This window comes from Phyllobates terribilis, unplaced genomic scaffold (assembly GCF_046119375.1).
Source record: "Phyllobates terribilis strain yellow unplaced genomic scaffold, ASM4611937v1 Scaffold_2__4_contigs__length_985480577, whole genome shotgun sequence".
Taxonomy (NCBI): domain Eukaryota; kingdom Metazoa; phylum Chordata; class Amphibia; order Anura; family Dendrobatidae; genus Phyllobates; species Phyllobates terribilis.
In genome coordinates, this window is record NW_027362762.1 from 709,927,989 (window position 1) to 709,945,110 (window position 17,122).

General features: G+C 43.3%; 1 protein-coding gene across 2 annotated transcripts in view; it reads right to left on the reverse strand.

Moving 5' to 3' along the window:
- Window positions 1–12,667: 12,667 nt before the first annotated feature.
- MAGI3 (membrane associated guanylate kinase, WW and PDZ domain containing 3) overlaps window positions 12,668–17,122 on the reverse strand; it is a 362,774-nt gene continuing 358,319 nt past the window's right edge. The window contains exon 21 of one of the 2 annotated variants that reach the window (XM_073667169.1): window positions 12,668–16,879. In XM_073667169.1, coding sequence (XP_073523270.1) covers window positions 15,225–16,879 — 1,655 coding nt within the window. In that variant the 3' untranslated portion in view covers window positions 12,668–15,224. The remainder of the gene's footprint in view (window positions 16,880–17,122) is intronic. The other variant, XM_073667171.1, reaches the window with a different exon arrangement.

Genomic DNA, 17,122 nt, shown 5'->3' on the forward strand with positions numbered 1-17,122 from the left:
GGGAGGGTCTACCTTATAATCATCAGTAAAGACCCTGAACTGCACTGCAAAGACTCGGAGTCGTTCCTGCTGCGCTCGTGCACCATCACCCCCATCATCCACACTCACTGCCCTGAGGCTATACTCCTCCCGAGGGGAGTTATCCCATTCTATGCTGCGCACACAACACCAGCCTCAGCGGTCTGCCTCGCACCGGTGGTACTCCCTGACCGCAATCCACGGGTGGCGCAGTCGGACAATTAACCTCAAAACCTAAGAAAGACTGCCACTGGTTTGACCAGCCTGAGCCACGGGACCGGGTCACCGCCACGGAGACTACAGACCCCAGAGACCCGGCACCGGGTATCCCACACATGTGTACACACGGCCCAGGGGGCGCGTCACATGCAGTACAGCATATTACAAACATAAGTCCCATTATTGGGGAGTGGGTGTCCCATGGTATTTGCTTATGCTTTCCCAGCAAAAGCTGCCAAAAATTAGGACGGAGCAACTTGCAATGCCCCTTACAAGAGCCATGCAGTACAGCATATTACAAACATAAGTCCCATTATTGGGGAGTGGGTCTCCCATAGTATTTGCTTATGCTTTCCCAGCAAAAGCTGCCAAAAATTAGGACGGAGCAACTTGCAATGCTCCTTACAAGAGCCATGCAGTACAGCATATTACAAACATATGTCCCATTATTGGGGAGTGGGTGTCCCATGGTATTGGCTTATGCTTTCCCAGCAAAAGCTGCCAAAAATTAGGACGGAGGAACTTGCAATGCTGGCACCCTGGTGGTATAGTGGTGGTGGAGGCTGAGGATAAGGAGAAGAAGATTAAACAGCCGAAACGAGGAAGCGTATACCCATGTGTGGGTGTGAAGCGGTGCATGTGAATACACCTCCCGAAATAACACAGTGGATTTGACTTTATGTTACTCTGCTGTCATTTGGTGGTGATGATAAGTCTGGCCCAATCCAGCCCTTTTCATTTTGATAAGGGTCAGCTTGTCAGCATTGTCAGTTGACAGGCGAGTGCGCTTATCAGTTATAATTCCCCCAGCGGCACTAAAAACACGCTCCGATAACACACTAGCGGCAGGGCAGGCCAGGACCTCCAAGGCGTACAGAGCGAGTTCATTCCAAGTGTCCAGCTTGGATACCCAATAATTAAAAGGCACAGAGGAATCACGGAGGACGCTGGTACGATCGGCAAGGTACTCCCTCACCATCTTTTGAAGCTTTCCACTCCTTGTGAGAGTACCCCGCGCCTCAGGGCCTGTAAGCTGGGCGGGTGTCAGAAAACTGTCCCAGAACGTTGACAGTGTTCCCCTGCCTCTGCTGGATTGGAGTTGCATCTCTCTCGCCTGTACGCCTTGGTTGGGCAACGAACTGTGACCTCTGCCGCTAGCGTGTTCAGATGGGAATTTTTTTAAGAGTTCTGCAGCAAGGGCCTTCTGGTATTGCCCCATTTTTGCAGACCTCTCCACCTCAGGAATAAGAGAGTGAAAGTTCTCCTTGTAGCGGGGGTCTACAAGTGTCACCAACCAGTAATGACTTTCACCCAACATTTTGACAACGCGAGGGTCACGGTTAAGGCAGCGTAACATAAAGTCAGCCATGCGTGCCAGACTGGTAACGGGCAAGATTTCCGTGTCCTCACCAAGATGACGACTGACCATGCTCTCCTCCTCCTCCCCCCTGTCCTCAGGCCACCCATGCTGAACTGACGGTATGACACTAGTACAGGTACTACCGTCTACAACGCATAATAGCAGCTCCTGTTCTTCCTCCTCCTCCTCCTCTCCCTCATTGTCCCCCAATGCACGTTGGGATGAGATGAGGCTGGGCTGTATGTAATCGCCCGCTACGGCTTCTTGATCCATCTCATCATACTCTGGCTGCAATGCCTCCTCTTTAATTCTCTGCAGAGAGCATTGCAAAAGACAGACAAGTGAGATGCTGACACTAATGATGGCGTCATCGCCACTCACCATCTTGGTGGCCTCCTCAAAGTTTGTCAGGATGGTACATGTCAGACATCCAGGTCCACTCCTGAGGTCATATGTGTGGAGTCTGACCTTAATATCGACGGCCTTGTAGCAGCTGGTACTCCACACCTGCTCTCTTCTGCTCACAAATCCTTTGCAACATGTGGAGGGTAGAGTTCCAACGTGTGGGGACATCACACACCAGTCGGTGTGCCGGAAGCTGCAAACGCTGCTGCAACAGAGCAAGGGCTGCGGAAGCTGTAGCCGACTTGCGAAAATGAGCTGATCTGGCAACTCGGGGTACGATTTAAGAAACCGCTGAACCACGAGGTTAAGCACATGAGCCAGGCATGGTACGTGTGTGATCTTGCCTCGCCTCAGAGCCGCCACCAGGTTACGGCCATTGTCACACACGACCATGCCGGGATGTAGGTTCAGCGGTCTCAGCCACAGATCTGCCTGCTCTTTCACAGCTGTCCACAACTCACAAGCAGTGTGAGGTTTATCACCTAAGCTTATGAGTTTCAGCACAGCCTGTTGCCGCTTGGCGGAGGCAGTACTGCAATGCTTCCGGCTTGTAACTGATGTGGTGATATCTGAGATGGAGGCTGAAAATGAGGAGGAGGAGGAGGATGCGCAGGAGCTGTACACTGTGGGGGCAACTCTGACTGACATAGGGCCCGCAATCCTCGGTGTGGGGAGGATGTGTTCCGTCCCAAGGTCCGACTGGCTTCCACTATGTTTACCCAGTGTGCCGTCAGAGAGATGTACCGTCCCTGGCCACAAGCATTTGTCCGTTGTTAGGTGGACTCTCCCAGTAACTGCGTTGTTGAGGGCACGGCAGATGCTTTGGGACACGTGCTTGTGTAGTGCGGGGATGGCACACCGGGCAAAATAGTGTCGGCTGGGAACCGAGTACCGAGGGACGGCCACCGCCATAAGATTGCGGAAGGATTCCGTCTCCACCAGCCTAAAAGGCAGCATTTACAATGCAAGCAGTCGTGAAATGTGCGAATTTAGGACTGTGGCCTGTGGGGCGTTAGCTGCGAATTTCCGCTTTCGTTCAAAGGTCTGGGATATGGACAATTGAACGCTGCGGTGGGACGTGGACGTTGATGCTGTTTCTTGAGAAACTGCCATAACAAGTGAAGACTGATAGGAGGGGGCATCTTTACATGCAGTATGGACAGGGGATTGCCTTGCACACACAACAGGGGGTTCTATTGCACGCACAACAGTGGAAGAAGCAGTGGTGACACCCGCTGACACTGGTCGTGGACCCTGGGTTTCGCCCCACAAAGTCGGGTGCTTTGCTGCCATGTGCCTGATCATGCTGGTGGTGGTCAGGCTGGTAGTTTTGTCACCCCTGCTGATGCTGGCGTGGCAGGTGGAACATATGGCCTTTTTGGGGTTATCAGCAGAGTCTTTAAAAAAATTCCAGACTCTGGAAGACCTACCGCTTGTACTGGCAACGTCCCTCGTGTTGGTGTTACGGGGAACGGTTGCCTGCCTTCTGTCTGCGGCCACCACACTGTTTCTTCCTGCCTGTTGGGGTACTCTGCCTCCCTCCCCCTGTGTGCTGCTGGCCTCACTCTGCATGTCCTCCTTCCACGTTGGGTCAGTTACTAGATCATCCACCACCTCCTCCTCTTCCACTTGCGCACCACGATCCTCCTCCTCACTTCCTGGCAATTGTGTCTCGTCATCGTCCACCTCTTGTGACAGATTGCCAACGTTGACTTCCTGTGGCCGTGGCTGTTCAAATATTTGGGCATCGCAACATGGGATCTCCTCTTCCACCACTTCAAGCGTATCAGGCGAGGGGCCCAAATATGGAAATGGACCAGTGAACAGCTCTTCAGAGTGTCCAAGTGTGGGATCACTTGCTGTCTGACGACACTCGGCATGGTGGGAGGAAGGAGCATCAGGGTGAGGAGGAGTATGCGGTCGAGACTCACAGCTACTAAGAGTTGACCGTGTGGAAGACAGACCGGAGGTGGTGGTGCCCAGGTAACTGGAAGTATTGTCTGCTATCCAATTAATAACCTGTTCACACTGATCAGTTCTCAATACTGGTGTTGTTCTGTGCTTCCCTAGTAATTCGGTCAAGAAGTGGGAGCGAGAAGATGTGGCTGTTGGTTGTGGCACATTTTCACCTTGGCCACGGCCCCGTCCTCTGCACGAACCATCACCAGAACGTCCACTTCCACGTCCCTTGCCACGCGCCTTGCCCATTGTAAATGAAGTAAAATAGCTTACACTTGCAATTATCAATGGAAAAAGGGTAATAAAGAGTAGATTAGAACCGTGGAAGAGGAAAACCACAGTTATTGTTTACTGGGGTATACCACACTTTTTTAAATAGAGATATTTGCGGCTGAACAGTGAGCGACACACTCAAACTGCTTTATTTTTAGATACCAAAGGCCCAAAACTGGATAGCGATTTGACCCGTGGAACTGCGAAACCACACTGGGATGTCGGGCCTACACAAGACTATTTTCAACAGATATATTTGTGTGTCACAACAGTCAGGAGACACTACTGTTTTTCTTTACGGAAAAAACTACCAAAACCTGAATAATAGAGATTTTTTACCGTGGAACAGCAAAACCACAGTTATAATTTACTGGTGTATACCAGGCTTTTTAAAATATATATATATTTGCGGCTGAACAGTGAGCGACACACTCAAACTGTTTTTTTTTTAGATACAAATGGCCCAAAAGTGGATAATACAGAGGTTTGTACCGTGGAACTGCAAAACCACACTTGTATTTCTCGGGCCTACACCAGACTATTTTCAACAGATATATTTGTGTCTGAAAAATCAGGGAGACACTATTTTTTTTTTTTTTTTTTACAGCAAAAAATGCAAAAAGCAGGATAATAGAGATTTTTTTACCGTGGAACAGCAAAAGCACACTTCTGTCTCTCTGGCCTACACCAGACTATTTTCAACAGATATATTTGTGTCTGAAAAATCAGGGAGACACTATTATTATTTTTATACAACAAAAAATGCCAAAAACAGGATAATAGAGATGTTTTACCGTGGAACATCAAAACCACAGTAATAATTTACTGGTGTATACCAGGCTTTTTAAAATATATATATATTTGCGGCTGAACAGTGAGCGACACACTCAAACTGTTTTTTTTAGATACAAATGGCCCATAGAACTGCAAAACCACACTTCTATTTTTCTGGCCTACACCAGACTATTTTCAACAGATATATTTGTGTCTGAAAAATCAGAGGCACACTTTTTTTTTGGGGGGGGGAGGGGGGGCACCAAAAGGTTAATAAGATGGGTATTTGTACATTGTGAAGGAGGAAAAAAAAAGAGGATTTAGATTAAAAAAAAAGGATTTTTCCTGGCCCCCGGTGTTATGTTCTGCTACCAAAGCTAAGGAAAGAGAGGAGATCTGTCCCTACTATAAGACTCAGCTGAATCCCTACGATGTAACAGGGAACCTGATCCTGCGATCAGACCTGCTAAAGTCCTAATCTAGTCTGTACGGAGACCTATAGATGTGAGGAGGGAATCCCTACAAGTACTAAGGACTGGGAGGAATATGGGACACCTCCTAACAGAAATAGTAGCAGACAGACGAACAAACAAAATAGATAGAACATAGAGGTCCGTAGACCAAGCAAACTAACAGAGTTAGATACAGAGCACAGGCTAGCTAGAAAGTAGATATACAATGAAGTCCAGCAAAGCCAGAAGGGCGGAGCAGGATTAAATAGGCCAACAAGGTCATGTGACCAGCAAAGGAAAAAAAAACCTAACAGCAAGGTTCTAACACCCGGGACCTGGAGCTAAGTCCAGCAATTTCAGCAACAGGAGCAGCACACAGGACTGTAATGCAGCGTTTGCTGGTATAACCACTGCATCTCCTATACAGCCTGCCTGCCTGATATACCTGGGATGGATATTAGTCCTGAGAAGGACTGTTTGTTTGATCTGGCAGCCTTTACAGACCCTACACTAACTATTTTGCAGGATATATCTCTCCCTAAATCAGCAGCGCTGTCCCTACACTGTCTGATCCAGAGCGACTGTGTCCAAGATGGCGGCGCCCGGTTTTAAATACTCGAGGTGACGCTGTGCGGCCAGCCAATCACTGTAATGCCCACAAACAACATGGCTGCGGCATTACAGTGACTGGCTGGCAATCCCTGCATGTTCATTGGCTCTGTAAAGAGCGCCAAACATGCAGGGCGGAGACCCGAGCTCCCGCCCGAGTAACCCAGAAATGCTCGGTGCTCGCCGAACATCCCGAGTAGCGTGATGCTCGGGCGAGTACCGAGCAGTGTCGAGCATGTTCGCTCAACACTAATCCTTAGCAATGGTAAGGAGATACTGGGAGCTGTTGCTATCAGTCATCATCAGGCTGTGGTCCATACAGGAACCACAGTACTAATGAGAATTAGTCAGTATCACAATTTTTTTTTTTACATCTTATAGATGACGTTGTCTCTGGAGTCGTTCACTTTCTTTTCTTCATCTTATCCAGACGCTATGATAACTTTTCACCGCCACAGACTTCCATCTTCTACGGTCTTCTACAGCACATCCCCACACGATACCCTTAAAAATAGCAGCGTCATTGCAATGCTCCTAATTAAAAATATCTGCCCTATGCTAAGCCCCTGAATAATTGCCCCTCACTATATTCCCTGCACAAAATATGACCCACACACTGTCCTTCTTATGGTACATGCCCTCCACACTGCCCTCTTTCCATACTGGGCCTCCTCTTCACACTGTCTCCCCCCTATAGGGCCCAATCTCTATACTGTGCCACCTTATCAAACTCCCCCTCCTTGGCATACTGTCCTCTCGTGGCTGTGCCCCGATACTGTCCCCCCATGCTACCCTTCCACATACACACTACTCAGTCTCTATTCTGTGATCACTCACTTTTCTCCCCCATACTGACTCATCGCAGTATTCTCAATAGTCTCCTCACACATTTCCCCTCCCTCCTTGTACTGTCTCCTCTCATGTCCCCCCCTGCTAACCATATGGTCTCCCCATTTATTTACCTTCTCACTCCATACTGCCTCTTCACATATATCCCCGACTCCACAAACTGTGTCCGCACGCATCCCATCACCCTTACTCCCCATGCTGTGTCCACATGCATTCTTCCCCTCGCTCCTAATACTTTATCTGCATATTCTCTCCTTCGCTCCTCATACTGTGTCCGCAGCCATCCTGCTGCCTCCCTCCCCATACTATGTACGCAACCATCCAGCCCCTTGCTCCTAGTACGGTCCTCAAACTTCTACTCCCCATACATGTGTCTGCACCCATCCCCCACTCATTGTTTTCTCATACATACCCCACATCTCCTCTTGCTCCTCATATTGGGTACTCAAATTTCTCCCACTGACTGCCCATATTGCGTCCCCACCCACTCTTTCCTAGCCCCCAAACTATGTCCTCAAGTCTCCACCATTAACTTTGGTGTCTTCACCTCCATTAGAGGCCGGAACACTTACCACCAGCGCTGTGCCCAGTCATCTTCGCCTCTGCAGAACCGACGAGTGACATCAGCAGCGTGATCAGATGACCTGATCACGCTGCTGACATTGCCCTGACCCGGAAGTGCCGGCAGTCAGGGCTTCAACGCGAAAAAAAACCCGCAAGAACAATTGATCACTAGGAGCTGGCGCGCTGCACCTTCTCTGAGCCGGCAATTTGACAGCCAGCTCAGAGAACGGCCGAATTCCAGTGTGGGGTGGGGGGGGGGGCGGCAAGATGCAGCCGTCAAGGAGACACCTTGGATCGCTTTATCAGACGGCCCAATGGAGCCCCCGTCGGCTGTGCCCAAGGCAGATGCCTTGCTTGCACCCTCTGTGGATACTCCTCTGACAAAGTTTCATGTGCACTATGGTTTATGAACAAAAAAAATTAAATGACAATTAGGCTAAGTACACACACATTTTGTTTTTCTGCTGCAAATCTGCTGCTAACTTTTCTCTGGCATTAAAACAGCTCCGTTAAAAACGCAGGTTTTGGTGAGTTTTTGCTGCGTTTTTTTTGACCACCCATTACTTCATATGGGTGAAAAAATGTTGCAAATACGCAGCAAAAATGCAGGTGCGTTTTCTCCTGCAAAAACGCTGAAAGAAGGGACATGCTACATTTTCCAAAAACACAACCAAGTCACAAAATGCGCAGCAAAAAAAAAAAAAACAACATGTGTGAACAGAGAATTCTGGTTTCTCAGACTTTGCTGGTACTGCAAAACGCAGCTAAAAATTTGCATAAAAATCTGCAGCAAAATACACTGCAAAACCCAACGTGTGTGAACATAGCCTTACTAAAGAAGAAAAGGGTAACAAAATTGGCGTTCCCAGCTGAACTGTGCTCAAGCACCACAAAACTGCTCAAGGATTTCCATTCATTCCCTTTTCTCCTTTTTGCTTCTAATCATACCTTCGTTTTGAGTTCTAGTTTTGTGCTCTGTTATAGATACAGAGAACCAGAATTTATGTGAAACATGATTCAGTTTCATAACATATTCAAACGGAAGCAGAAGGGACCCTTGACTATAATGGGTCCCAACTTGTTCCCTTTTTTTTTTTTAAGCAGACCCCTATTCCTATTTATTTCAGTAAAGATAAGCTGCAATGTTAAATACAGTCCAGAAGAGAGGCATCGTTTATAGAAAAAAGTAGATCAATCCTGAAGAAAATACTGTAGGCATATATTTGGTCTCTTCAGTAATGTTAAGAGTGAGTGCTGGACTGGGCAGATATTCTCTCTGTAGAGGTGTGTGCATATTAATAATAAATAAATAATAATATTCCAACCTATAAGGATGTACCAATTAAACTACTGCAATTTTGATTGACTCTGAAGCAAACAATGCCCAGTTACCAATCATAGTGTAACCAAGATCGCCATGGTTCATGCAGCACTCGTATGTTTAGTGAATCATTTGCGAGTTTTTGGAAGCACATTTTTTTTAAACCATGACCCTAATTTGTCAGTGGATTTGGCATATTGATAGTTGGATAGGCCATATGAATGATCAGATGAACAATGGCCAGATTTAGGAACAGTAAAACCAAAAAGGCTCATCCTGCCATTAACTTTTAGGCACTTTCATCCAGGCTTCTAATAGTATAAAAAATATTATTATATCATTTCCAACCTATGATAAAAATGTTTCCCTCATGGGAAGACCTACATACAAGTTACTCAATCTCTACTGTGAAAGGGAATCTGTCACTAGGCTTTTGGATCTAATCTAAGAGCAACTTAATGTAGGGGTAGAGACTCTGATTCCAGTAACGTTCTACAGATTGGGCTGTTTGCTGTAGTTTTGATAAATCACTGATTTATCAGCAGAACATTATCACTAGAGAACTAGTCAACCTGATTCCAGGTAGTCCTCCATATTCATGAGCTCTGTATAACCCCACCAACACCACTGACTGACAGCATTCTGTGTATACTGTGCATAGGCATTAAGCTGCCAATCAGTGGTGAGGGTGGGGTTATACAGAGCTCAGAATTCAGAGAATCTGAATTCTGAATACAGCAGAGAAAACAGTGATTTTATAAAAACTATAGCAAGCAGCCCAGTAAGTGACATCACTGGAATCAGGGTCTCTGCCTCCATATCATGCTGCTCTCAGATGGGGAAGCATAATCTGGGTGACAGGTTTCTGTGGAGCCAGTCATCTTTAAAGGGAATCTAATTGGAAAACACTGTGCAGACATAAGCATTACTGTCCACTAAGGCAAGAAAAACAAAGGCTGTAATTAGTTTCTTCCTATATGTCTGGATAAATTCTGACTGAGCTGTTACTAAAGACAAATTACACAATTAATTCTTGTCTGAATTGTGTATTATATCCCATTTATAAGAAATATAAAGGCACAACGTGTGTTCAGTTTAATCTTTAGTTAACCTGCTTAGGTTTTTAATAACAAAAGACAAAGCAATTCAGTGTATTCAGTTTAATGCAAAATAGTTCTTAATTCTGGAGGATGCTGAACACATACAATATAGAATGCATTATTGGAAAATAAAACAAAATTATACAGCAATTTCGTTTTCATATTTTACAGTGCAAGAACTGAAGGCCATTGTTCTCATATATATATATATATATATATATCTATATAAAAAATAATAACTGCTTTACAGATCTATTCTATACTTTGGAAAGATAAATGTTTATATATATATATATTTATAGGTGCTGTACAGTATATAAACATTTACAACCAGTAAATCTATTCTTGATTCCCTTAATATTTCAAGGCAACTTTTCTTATATGTTTGAAAATACCAGTTCCTTCGAGAAAGATTTACTTTTTTTTTTGAAGAGTATCACAGTATGTTAAACAGGACAGAGCAAATCACAGTCATAAAACTGGATGATCCCTATCATTGACGAAGGAAAACGATTGCCAATGAAAGGATCACAATAGAGCAACAATCACCAGAACAGAGGTATGTAGATGTCAATGGAAAGAAATACTTTCCCACGGCCATTCATTTTTTTATGAAGCCTCCAACAGAATGGACTTCTTGGCTGGAAATTAGAAACGCTTGTCATAGGAGTATAAAGTATACATCATGATTTACTGTAGAGGGACATATATGTATATTCTACTTTACGAAAATAGGTTTGTAGTGTTTCTGTACCTCAATACTAATTATTCTGTTTTCTTGATTTGTCTCATTTTATGTAAATAAAGCTTAAAGAGCATCTACCATAAAAAGTACTCATAATAGATATGTCTGATCTCATGTATATATTTCTGTATGAGTAGATGGGAACTGCCTGGTGTGATGTACCCAACTTTAAGAGTAACTGTTGTTTTAATTTTCATTTCTTAAATCAATAGAACACACGAAAATTAGCAACTTCATAATATATACTATCAGAAAAATTGGCTTCTTTCACTCTCAATTCAGGGGTAAAATACGTCAACTCCTTCACGACCAATGACGCATATTTACACCATCGGCCATGTACCTCTTTAATTTAATCAGCCATCAAGCGCCTCTAACAGCTGAAGGTAGATCGAGCGCCACCCGCGGCTGTTAACAAGTTAAATGCAACTGTCAATCACTAACAGCGGCATTTAACTTGCACCGGCTGGAAATGCGTCACAAGTTCCACACATCGGTGCCCATGTCACATGATCGCAGGGCGCTGATCGGTTGTCATGACAGCCAGGGGTCTGCAGAAGACCCCCCGTGCCTGCCACTATGATACTCCTGTGAACGCTGGCTTGTGGCTGGCGTTCATAAATCGTGATTTTTGCTCTGAAGCCCTGCTATGTACAGCACCAGCGCTGCTTCAAGTCTCTTAAGGGAATGTCTGAATAAAGTGGGAAAAAAAAAAAGTTTATTTTTCCCTCAATATGGCCGTATGAGGGATTGTTGTTTGCGGGATGAGTTGTATTTTTGAACAACACCATTGCTTTTACCACATAGTGTACTGGAAAATGGAAAGAAAATTCCAGATGAGCTGAAATTGTAAAAAAAAAGTGCAATTCCACAATAGATTTTTGTTTTTTTAATTACCATGTTCACTATATGGTAAAACTGACCTGGTATTATGATTCCCCAGGTCAGTACAAGTACGCAGATACCAAACATGTATAGTTTATTTTTTATTAAAGTGGTAAAAAAAAATTCTGAAATTTGTATGAAAAAAAGTTTTGGCGTTTGTCACCATTTTCCGAGACCTGTAAAGTTTTCATGTTTTGAGATCTGAGGCTGGATGAGACCTTAGGTTTTGCACCTCGAGCTGACGTTTTTATTGATACCATTTTGGGGTACATACGTTGTTTTGATCACCTGTTATTGCATTTTATTGCAATGTTACGGTGACAAAAAAAATACCGATCGGATTAATTTACTTTGCATTTTGATAGATCAGACATTTCTGAATGCAATGATACCAAATATGTGTTTTTTTTTTTTTTTTTAAAAAAAAAAAGTTATGGCTCTCGAAAAAGGGGAGAAAAAAATGAAAATCGCCTGGAGGTGGAGGGTTTAAATCTGTATTTAGTGAAGTCAGAAATTCCCACTACTGAAATAGGAGATGACAGTTGGTGCTTTCAAAATTCTATGGAGGGAGGAGCTAGAGACAGACACAAACATTCTGCTGCAAGTTCACCAGAAATTACAGTAACCGTTCTCCTTGGAACTTTATAAGCACCAACTGCCCTCTCTTATCTCAGTAATGGGAAAATATGAATTCACTGACAGATTTTATCCTTGAATTCAGAATTTTTATAAATAGAGAGTCCAGAAGAAAGAAGCACATTTTGCTAATATTTTTTCTTATTTTGATATGTACTATTCACTTATAAGTTATATTAGGGCCTTTTTAAACCGTGGCTTGTCACACGTTCGCTGGTCCCGTCAGGGCTTTCGTCTGGACCCCCTGGCAAAACGGGATTTGGGCGTATGCGCCGATGGGGCCATAGACTATAAAGTTGCTGTCAGAGTCAACATGCGCTCTGTTAAGCATCCTTTTCAGGTGTATACGCCTACTGGGGGCTGACACTCAGACACAGTCTACTACATCTGAGTGTCAGCCCCCAGAAGGTGTACACGCCCAAAAATGATGCCCAACAGAGCGCATGTTGACTGTCAGCAACATTATAGTCTATGGCCCCGTTGGCATATACGCCAAATCTCACTTTGTGAGGGAGTCCAGACGAAAGCCCTGACGAGACCAACGAACGTGTGACAAAGCGCAGTGTAAAAAGGCCCTTACAAAGTTTCTTATTTTCACATATCCCAGTATGAAATAAAATGAAGGTTATTCTTTGAGTCAATCAGATGTATCCTCGCTTCTACTCTCCCTTCACCTCATGCTGTGTACTAAGGGAGAACCTGCGGTTGTACCATCCTCCCTCTGTCTATTTACCACTATTAGAATTTAGAGGGATTTTTAGTGATATAGAACAGTGTTAAAAAAACATTTACAGAGAATTTACAAGCAGGAAAAGGAAAAAGTATGGGCTGATGGAAGGTAAGGAATATAATAAGAGGCCCTAAAAAGATATATAATATAGTTTATGAATTGTTCATTCACATAAATATCATTTACAGATACAAACTTTTCAATTTACTTTGTGTTAATTACTATTTTGAAGAGACCCACCAGTCTTACACACAAGCTTACTATTATTGATGGAATGACTACTAAATTTACCCTCCTTTATTTTGCCATTGATCATCTGGTTCCCAGGCACCACTTTTTTCCCCCACCGTGGTTCTCCCTGATGCAGACTCTGCTTGGATAGTCTGAGACACTCCCCCAGCTCTCAGATTGGTCAGGACCGCTCACATGAGCAACGCTGCCCATCACAAGAACAGGGTGACTCCCTTGGACTATGAATGCACAGCTTGCATAGAGGATTCTGAGGACCACTGTGGTCACGTTGAAAGAAGATCACCCTTGGAATGAAAAGGAGGGCATCAGATCAAGTATACTAACTATTCTCTCGATAATGCTGAATTTTAATGTTTGATTAGAGGGTCTCTTTAATGATTTTTGCATACAAGAAATAGGTTTTGTAGCTCTGTTTAGATTACAGAGAATCCCATGTACCAAACACATGCTGTAGACTTAATCAGGACAGGGTTTCAGCCTCCGATGTATGTTTCCATTTACCGAGAGTAAGCAGAGATCAAAAACTAAAGAAAGAGGCTTATTAGTCAGGTACATAGCTATTCATCATGATTTGGTTAAGCTTTATTTACATGAAACTGGACATCCCTTTGACATATGGCTAATTCCCAATGTCCCCATTTATGTTCCCACAGAAATACAGTATGGTGGCCTTTTAAGACAATACATGAGTGCATAGGAAAATGGTGATCTTGCCCAGAAAAATTAGTCATGAGAAAAGTTTCTATAACTCCTGTAACTGAAAGGATGACATATGCAATGGAGTTTTTTTCTCTCTTATAAATTAGTTGGTAATATCACTGACCTTGTAGGCAACATTCAGCTTTATACTTCCATTGTACAACATATCTGGTCCACACAACGGGATCTACAAAAATGCTGCACACTAAAAAAGCTTGGGTTCCCCTGTGGTGCAATAATCTTGAACCATGGCACCAAAGCTAACCTAAAACTATGGGGTGAAATGAAATGGTAATTTTACGTAAAACTGAACTCTTGTGCAAGTAATTCTGCTTTACTATACTGCTGGGGCAAATAAATGGCAGATTACAAACATACCATATGTACCATCTCTGGTTGCACTCACAACAGTCACAGCAGTTCAGTGGTCATTCACCTGTAGCGTCTAAGCTGCAATGTAAAAATACAATATGTCTGCCCCGTGTCTCTACAATACTATAGTCCTTAGATTCAGCAGCATACAAAACATTAGAACTTCATCCCAATCACACTGTGTTTTTCATAAACTCTCGCCAACCAGAATTAATTTATGCAAAAAAAAAAATCATTATTTTGAAGACTGATAAAATACATGCTGCTCTGTTACCTGCATATATTATTTGTCTTACACCTTCCCTAAATGACATACATTGTAGTAAAACTCTGTTAGGCAGATGGATGCAAAATGTAATCCTTCATCTGCCAAATCTGAAGAAACACATATACATTTTAAGCGCTTTTTAAAAGTAGAAAATTAGTGGCCACAGACGCCACACTTGTTCTTTACATAAATTTCTTTTCCATGTTTTCATGAGGGGTCTTCAAATATGTGAAGTAGGGTAAAGCAACATATAAAACCTCTTGTAGATATTTCAAGTGTAACTATATGTCATGCTGACAAATGTTCTTCCTTTTTTTGTCTGGAACTAACCTGTATGTTGTTTTGTTACTGTTTGGAAACATGCAACATGCTAATTGGGTATTTGAGGCGAGGCTTTTTGACTTCTGTAAGAAACGAGGAGTTAAGCTTAGACCTCACACAGACGTATAAGAAGAGGAGATAAACTGAGCAGGTAGATACATTGGCACAAGTACTGGAGTTATGATCACACTGGCGCAAAGTTAAATAATCATTGTTCTAGATCTGTACAACACTGTCCTCAACTTTATATAGCAGCATAAAGTCTAAAAAGTGCATCAAGACACCTTCATAAAGTTGTGTGGATCTCAAGCTCCTGGAGGACCACTCATTGCAAACAAAACCCAAAATGCCTTCCATGCAGTTTAAGTTCTAAAACACATTTGCTGCTCTTGCTGGCGGCATGGACTTGGTGTTCATAAATTCAAGGTGTTGGCATCTGTGGCTTTATTTGCACTGGGCACTTTCCATGGTCCTGGAGCAATGTGCGTTTTTTTCCCTCCTGTCCTCGAAACGCCTTCATCTTTGGTTTTCTCTGAAGTATCAGCTGCAGACTTTTTGGGTTGTGGCTCATGAAGAGTGGAAAGCTCTCCAGATTTGTTATCCTCTGCTTGTTTAGATATGAAACCTGTGTCTTGTATTTCTTGTTTAACAGTGGAGGCACGTTTTTCCTTTTTAGGAAGTTCTATCTCCTGTTTTTTTTTCTCAGACTCTGTGATATTTCTAGGAGATCTTTCCTCGTTACTTCTGTGTTCTGGAGATCTTTTGTCATTCACACCAAAACGTGACCTTTCCTCTCGTCTGGAGTTCTCATGTTTGTCATCTGTCTTTTTGCTCCTTATTGGTTGCATCTCTTTACTAAATTGCTCATCTTTATCATCGTTTTTTGATTTATCGTGTTTTCTGTTTCTTTCTTCTCTGTCCTCTCTCTGCTGCTTCTCCACTCTCCTATCCTCTCTCCTCTGCTTCTCCTCCCTATTCTGTTTCCTCTGCTTCTCTTCCCTGTCCTCTTTTCTCTGTTTCTCCTCCCTGTTCTCTTTTCGCTGCTTCTCCTCCCTGTCCTCTTTTCGCTGCTTCTCCTCCCTGTCCTCTTTCCGCTGCTTCTCCTCCCTGTCCTCTTTCCGCTGCTTCTCCTCCCTGTCCTCTTTCCGCTGCTTCTCCTCCCTGTCCTGTTTTCTGTGCTTTTCATCCCTCTCGCCTTTGATGGCTTTGTCAACCCTCTCTCTTTCATCTCTGTCTTGTCTCAAGTGTTTTTCACCCCCTTTTCTAGGTTGCTCATCCTTTCCCTCTTTCCTTGATTGCCCAAATCTTTCATGTGCCGTTACAGTTTCTTCTTTGTCTTCCCTAAGTGATAATTTTTCTTTCTTTTCTTTAGACTGATCTACACCTTCAACCTTGGTATTATGTTTTGAAGTTCTATTCTCTTGCTTAGGCAATGTCTCTTCTCTTTCAATGCCACTTCTTTCTTGTTCCTCCTTTTTATAAGCCTTCTTAGGACTGGCAGATCTTCCCCTATGTTTTCTACTATCTTTTTTGTGAGTCATAGAATCAATAGCACCTTCTAAGTTTTTAGAATAGGATTTTCTGGGGCTCAGTGACCGTTCTCTGGTTTCTTTTTGTGTTCTTTTAGAATCTGTCTGTCTAGACCCAGGCAGTTTATCAGGATGCTCCTTAGATATTTTGCCATCATTTTTTCTTGGACTCAAAGATCGTCCTCTCTTTGTTCCAATATCTTTTTCAGCATCCAGCAGTTTCTTTTTAGTAGGATTCTTAGGACTCAAAGACCTCTCTCTATGCTGATTTTTTCCTTGATCAGGAGATAACTGTTTTTCTTGCTTCAGTGCCTTATTTTCTTGAAATACACCACCAGGCAACACAGAGCTGTCTTTAGGCTGCTGTATATCATTTGGCTCAACCATATTTTCCATTTGCTGAACATCAAAACAATCCACATCAAGTGCTGGTAAAGAAAAAACTCCAGGTATGGGATCCACATATGAAGTTGATGAAAATGCAGAGAGGTCATCATATATTACATTTGTAGATGGGGGATAAACATTTTCCAAATCATCTGAAAGGGAAAAAAAATAAGATGATTAACATATTTAGCAATAAGATGGATCTATGGACATTTTATTTTTTCACTCAAGTGATGAAACATCAGGGACATGAAATGGCTTACATATTGTGCAGGGAAATTATTCATGAACATTCTTGTAACTAAACAAAAACATGCATTCATGGCCGGAAAACCCCATGACAGTGATCCAAAATGTGACACCAAGTGAAGTAAATGAAGTCTAATGTGCTTTCC